Source organism: Amaranthus tricolor, chromosome 9, assembly GCF_026212465.1.
Source record: "Amaranthus tricolor cultivar Red isolate AtriRed21 chromosome 9, ASM2621246v1, whole genome shotgun sequence".
Taxonomy (NCBI): Eukaryota; Viridiplantae; Streptophyta; class Magnoliopsida; order Caryophyllales; family Amaranthaceae; genus Amaranthus; species Amaranthus tricolor.
In genome coordinates, this window is record NC_080055.1 from 9,650,937 (window position 1) to 9,657,887 (window position 6,951).

The following is a 6,951-nucleotide window of genomic DNA, read 5'->3' on the forward strand; positions in this document are numbered from 1 at the left end:
TTTTGAGTTTGGGACGGGTTCAATAAGATACGGGACCATGACGATCCCATGCCCATGTGACCAAATAACCTTAATTATTACAAAAATTCTTAAATGAGATAGGCTATTTGAGAGACGTTTCTAATTTGTCCAACTCAATTAATTGATAAAAAAAAAGGAAAAAAAATTAAAACTTTAAAAAACATAAAAACCCTTGTTTTTCTCCTTTTCTTCATCAAAACCCTCCATGACTTTTCTCTCTTTTCTCTATCAAAACCATTCATGACTATCTTTCTTCTTCAATTTAATTTTAACCATTAAATTTACTAAATAAAACTAAGTTATGATTCAATTAGAGTTTATTTTAAGGACTTTCTTCATTATTAAACCTAGAACAATTTAAACCTTTAATTTACAATTGTGAAAGCGTTTGTTATCCAAATTGAATTTTGTTTCATTCTGCACGTGTGATTTTACTTTTTGCTCAGCCTGATTTGATTTTTATTCATTTATTTCTCAAGTAACTATTTTATTTCATTGGCCAAAATCTTACTTCCTTTGTTTTGATTTTCATTGACATACTTCACTTCAAATCCCTACTTGGATAACATAAAACCCTACTTGACAGACTCTAAACCCCTACTTAACATACTATAAAACATTACTTGACATATAATAATTCACTAATTGACATACCCTAAAACTTAACTTCATATACCATAAACCCCTACATTACATACCTTAAACCCCTACTTAACATACCGTTCATATTTACTTGACATACCATATACCCATACTTGACACACCATTAATCCCTACTTGATTCATTAAATAACTACTTGAGTCTTGACTCAATAAACTGCCTACTTTTATTGATAACATTTACTATAAACTATCCTAGTATCTGCTTGTACATGTAAAATATATATTGTGAGCCATTATAATACTTACTTCCACTAGTAAAAATGACTATTATGACTCAACAAAATGCATATTTCATCTAACAAAAATACCAATTGTGTTCATGATATATAAAGTAAAGGTTTTTAGTATGTGTAGTAGGTGATTGTGATATGTCAAATAAGGTTTAGTGATTGTCATATAGGTATTTTTAGTATTTAAAGTAGATTTTTTGATATTTAGAGTAGGGGTTTATGAAATACAACGTAGGAATTTTAATATGTAGAGTATGAGTTTTTAATATTTGAAATAGACATTTATGGTTTGAAAGTATGTGTTTATGATATGTTGAACTAGTATTATGATAGTCTCTATTACTTTTCTCTATTATTCATATTAAGATTTTGACACCTATTTTAAAATAAAAAATAAAATATTAAAATTTCTCATTTTAAAATCCATCAAGCAATTATAGTCATTAGATTGAGTAATGGACCCTCCATTACATTTTAAGTAATGGAGAGGATCCTACCTCGTTGAAATAGGCATTCAACATCAATAAAAAAAATATTATACCAAATTGATATTGAAATTTAAAATTATCAAATTCAAACATTAAATTTTACATTTCTTTTTGGTTTTCGAATTTAGAGATATTATTGAGAATTTTTTACAATGAATGGAGAAATCGTATTTTTAAAGTGTGCAAATGTTTTGGTTTTTTAATATTAAAATGTATTGAGCTTGTGAAATACTTTTCTCAAAGAGACCGTCTCTCAGAATAGTTACTGAAAGCCTCTGATGATCAAAATTACTCTTTTACCCTAATTGAATCCTATCCAAAACCAAAGAAACATCAAACAAATCATCTTCCCTCCCTCTTGTTTTGTTTTCTCTATCACTTAACCATGGCTTCAACCTCATCTCTTCTCAACTTTCTATCCCCTCTCTTTCCCTCCAAAACTTCACTTTCTCCCTCAAATCCCAAATTCCCAAACTTCAATCCTCTCTCTTCCAATTCGCAATCAAATTCCCTTTCTCTATCTTCCCCGCCAAAGCAAGAAAGTGGCGCGATTTCAAAGAAAGAAGAATGCCCAACTGATAATTTAATGGCTGTAGTTTGCCCATCTCTTGCGTTTTCAAATACCCTTTTCTTTAATTCAGCTTATAATGTTCAAGTTTTGGTTGAAGAAAATGAACCTGAAGAAAGATTGATTAATCGATTTAGAAGAGAAGTTATGAGAGCTGGTGTTATTCAAGAGTGTAAACGACGTCGTTTCTTTGAGAATAAGCAGGATGAGAAAAAACGCAGGTCTCGGGAAGCTGCTAAGCGCAATAGTCGTCGAAGGTTCATCCTTTTCTTAAAATTGTTAATCAATTCATGCCAAAGTTTTGATTTTTATATAATTAGATTCATTTGATCATTATATACTTCGTTTTTAAATAGTTTCTATACTTTTGTTTTCCACGCTATCCAATGTACATTTTAATCTTAAATATCTTTTAATCTTTCATATTATGAAAATAGCGTTAGACGAATTAAATAAAATCCACTTAATTATATTTGACATTACAGATGGAAAAAATATATATCAAATACGATCAGTTGATGAATAGTAGTTAACTATATGAACTATAGCATCTATTAAAATCCAAAGAAAGTATATGATTTTTAATTTTCGTCGATTGGTCATCTACCTTAATCAATATGAACCAACTTAACCAAATCCTTGAGGATACCTTATATACTTTATTGGATCCCCTCACACGAGAGTGTTGGAGAGTCTTAACAAAATTAGCTTTTACTTATTCTTGGTAATTTAGTGGACATACTTTATTGAACTGCAATGCGTACGTGTGGTGAATATGAGCTCCTGATCTGAGTAGCATAGATTGTACGCACCAAGTTGAACTGCATTGGGCAATAATGATTAATGCAAACTCTGGACGTTGGCTTGGATCACCTGTTTTCATCTTCATGCCTACTCTTCTTTATTGCTGTATTTCTCCGTATGTTGGGGATTAAGGCTTTGGCATTGTTGTTTGCAAATGCATTGCTGTATTTCTCGAGAAATTTAGACCTAAAGTAGACCATAAGAGGGTTAAATTTTAAAAGAATGCAAGCAAAATATTTGAGGTTCGTTACTAATTGTGTGAAAGTTTGTCCTTTTTCGTTTTTTAATCCAGAAGCATTTTCAGCAAACAAAAATCTTGAAACCTTCATTTTTGCCATTGTTAAGGAGGCTTTGACATTGATTTTCCATGGTAATTCGTTACATAATTACCCATGGACCCAGTCGTGCGAACACACCCTCAGTGTACCCATGGGCTCTGTCCACAAACTCACGAGTAATGAGTCTTAACTTGCACGCACAATTGATAAGGTTCGAAGGATTACCCACCAAGCATTATATGCTACAACCCTCTACTTTAGTGACGTAAGATCTTCCTCACATGTAAAGTAATTCCAACACTCCTCCTCACATGTGAACCACATCATATTAAAGAACCACCTTCGGCTATGATAACATGTTAAATTTGAGCTTGTACACAAGACCCACACACGAGCAGAGTTGACTGCACACAGACCCGATGAAGTTCCATCCTAAAACCATATGGTAATAGGAGATTTGCCCACCAAAAATTATATGCAAGTCTACAACCCACTATTTTAATGATGGGGTCACACTGAAGTATTTCCATCATAAAACACTGTTTGTGAATACAAAGGTGTAGTCTTAAATCTTCCCCTCCCCTTGCATATAGTATATAGTTATATACATGAAATGGGATGTTTTCTTTGGCAAGAAATACTATATACTATATACCAAGATATTCTTTTTTGAGACTTCTTTCTCAATCGTCAATATTACCGGTTTTTCCTTAGTGATCGAATCTCCAATTCGTAACAGTTCGCTGTGATGATCAAGCGGTTTCTTGTCACTGCTTCTATGATTATGTAATTTGCTGTTATACTCAGCGTCTCCCTATTACAGGCGCCCGCCATTTCGTGGTCCATACCAAGGAAAGGAGGACGCAACCAAAGTTGAGAAAAAGGAGGACGATGAGGATAACTGGGACATGCCCGAAGATGCTCCTTTCTGAGTGTATCTAGCCTTCAACCCTCATTTCGACGTCTTCTCTTATAACAGAGAGGCTTCGGGGTGTGTTAAGTTTAGGTTTATGTTCTTTCTGCTGATTCATTTCGAGTTTGTTGCTAAAAGTTTTATTGGTTAAAATGTTGTATTATTCGATAGATCGATCCTTTCGTAATTTGATGGCATTTTGATATGCCCTATTACCAATTGTACCAGAAATTCAATGAGAACAGCTTTTGGCTTTGCTACAAGGGCCTGTAATTTTTACATGTTAATCGACAGTGTATTTGCAAGTGCAAAACAGTTTCAGAAATTGCAGCCTACTTGGGAGAAGTTATAATGAACAAATTAGAGAATGGGGTCTTGTTTTAGTTGTATAAGTATCATTTTTCTTTGGTAAAGTCCGAGTTTCGATTTCCACCTAGACTTCCTCCCCAACCTACCCTGTAATCAAAATTAAAAAAAAAAACAATTGATTCCAAAATGTATATTCAATGAAAAACGTTTCCTATTTTCAATGGAGCTAAAGATTTATATATTTATTATATTTTGGATTATAATGAATTAAAATTATAATAAAAGGCTTGGCTAATCATATGTGATGTTTGTTTATATAAGGTTGTAGACAATTTCAATTTAAAACAATCTATTTATTAAAGTTGGGTAAATTTATTTAGGTAAAATTGAGACTAATTATATTAACTTTTATACATCCATTAAAAATAATCTCAATTTTTAATTTTTGAGATTATTAATTTTTTAAAAAATAATTTTAACTATGTGGCATATTTGCTCGGAAAAAACCCTATGATCTAATGGCCCTTAAAAAAAAGTTTTGAAAAAAAAAACTTCTAAAAAGTTGTGGTCGAGTAGGAGTGGGGAAGAGGGTAATTTTTTTTAAAAATGTATTACTTTCAGATATCGTTACAATCATCATTGAACTCACCTTTCGAATATATATCACTTTCTCGTATCAAACATCCCTTTTAAGAATTATTTTTTAGAGTAAAATTGGGTTAAAGAATATTATATGTCCCTCAAAGTGACGTTTGAAATGAATCTCAAATTGATAGAAGTATGTTTTGGAGGTGATATAGGTCCTCTTAAATTTATCTAATTTTTATTGTTTAACTAATTTTTATCAATTAAATTGATTTTTACTGATTGTAACTTATTAAAATTTCATGTGGTAATTTTAAATTTTCGACTTTTTCATGTGGTAGACAAATAGCTTTTTAATATACGTAGTTACTTTGAGCCTTCAACTTTTCCACATGGTATAAAAAAAGTTTTTTTTGTTAATTTTAAGCTACTTTTATCCAACAAAATGATAATTTTTTTCAAAAAAAAGTCGTGATCATCCTAGTTGATCGCAAATACAGTTTATATACCATATGAAAAAGTTAAAAATTCAAGATTATATTAAATCATTGAAAGTCAAGGAAACAAAAGCTTATGAAAAAGAAGGCATACAGATATTATAGCAAGCATCCCCGGCAAGCCACGAAGCAACCTCATGTGCTAAAGAGTTGAACTCTACGAACATGGGTACAAGTGAAATTAGAAAAAAGACTTTATAAAGCTAGCAATACTATCATAGATATGGGAAACTCCATCTCTATGTCTAAGAGCATCGCCTTCAGTTTTGAAGCCAGCTCAAGACCGAAGAGGACAGCCAGGCAGATCAAATGACCGAAACACCTTCGAACTTCGAACAAAGAAGCAGCCCACAGGAAGCTACAAATAGAAATAGACTCATCTTCATTCAACTTCTTAGCAATCCGCTAAATGAAGACACTGCTACAATCACGAGGAGTCTCATGAATAATGCTGCACAGAGGGTGAGATAACCTCAACACGGCTGATCTTGGACACTCAATAAGATCGCGGAAGAAGCATTTAATGCCATTATTGCATCGAGTACAAATAGGAGAGTCCGCACAATAGCGGTGGTGGCGGAAGGCATTGACAGGAAGACTATTTTTACCCAATCTTCATAAAAAGTGATTCATCTTTAGAGGAACCTTGAGGTTCGAAATAAAGGACACTTGAAATTTTTGCTCATTTCGACCTTGTAACCTGACTTCACACTATATAAACCATCATTCAATGGCCACCAATATAGAAGATCAACTGGCCATCTATCCGATAAAGGAATGGCAAGGATGGTTATAGCAATGTTAGCCTCAAACATTCTCCTCAGCAAACTCGAATTCCAATAAGAATCATCAAAATCAATAAGAGAGCTCATATATATGTCTTAGAAATCAAAGGGCAGAAAAGGGGGAGATGAGCGCACCGTCAAAAGGAATCCGTTTATCCCTTCCATACATTGATAGAGGACCCATTACCAACTCTCCATCCAATACCTTCAAGAAGAAGAGATTTCGAACACCAAAGGCTCCTCCATGTATATAACTCAGGATCATAACCTAAGTGAGACTCCATCACACTTTCATGCTTAAAGTACTTTTGTTTGAGAATGCTAGTCAATAGAGGATTGACACTAATGTAGAGAAAGATCACCACACGACTTTAAAAAAATATTTGTAAAAAATCCAAAAATATAAAGTCACCGCATGAAAGTTTTCAAACTAATTTTTACTATTATTATTTTTTTGATCAACTGATTATTTTTTATTAAATTAAACTAAACAACTCGTCTTGTATGAGACCGTTTCACCGTGAGATGGAATCATATAATTAGCCCATTACTTTAAGTAATTACTTTAAGGTGGTAAGTAATCATTTTAAAATTATAAGTAATCATTCTAAAACTATAAAAAGTAATTATTTTAAAATAGAAGTATTGACTTTAACATTATAAGTGAACTTTTTAAGACAAAAAAATACATATTAAACCAGCCTAATAAAAATAATCGGACGACTCATTTAAAAATTTAATACTAAAAAATGACTTAGGAGGTGATTAACCTATAAAGCCCAATTTAGATGTACGTTAATTAATATGCGA

At 32.2% G+C, this 6,951-nt stretch overlaps 1 protein-coding gene across 1 annotated transcript; it reads left to right on the top strand.

The window, feature by feature from the left end:
* Positions 1–1,739: 1,739 nt before the first annotated feature.
* On the top strand, positions 1,740–4,290 carry LOC130824218 (30S ribosomal protein S21, chloroplastic). Its single transcript, XM_057689127.1, has 2 exons — positions 1,740–2,227; positions 3,876–4,290. Exons 1-2 carry the CDS (start codon positions 1,788–1,790, stop codon positions 3,982–3,984), a joined length of 549 nt encoding a protein of 182 aa, XP_057545110.1. The 5' UTR covers positions 1,740–1,787; the 3' UTR covers positions 3,985–4,290.
* The last annotated feature ends 2,661 nt before the right edge of the window (positions 4,291–6,951 follow it).

Excerpts from the sequence above, each read along its gene's own strand:
- LOC130824218 (XM_057689127.1), top strand. The coding sequence starts at position 1,788 with ATGGCTTCAACCTCATCTCTTCTCAACTTTCTATCCCCTCTCTTTCCC. Across the intron at positions 2,228-3,875 it reads AAGCGCAATAGTCGTCGAAG|GCGCCCGCCATTTCGTGGTC; the intron begins GTTCATCCTTTT and ends TCCCTATTACAG.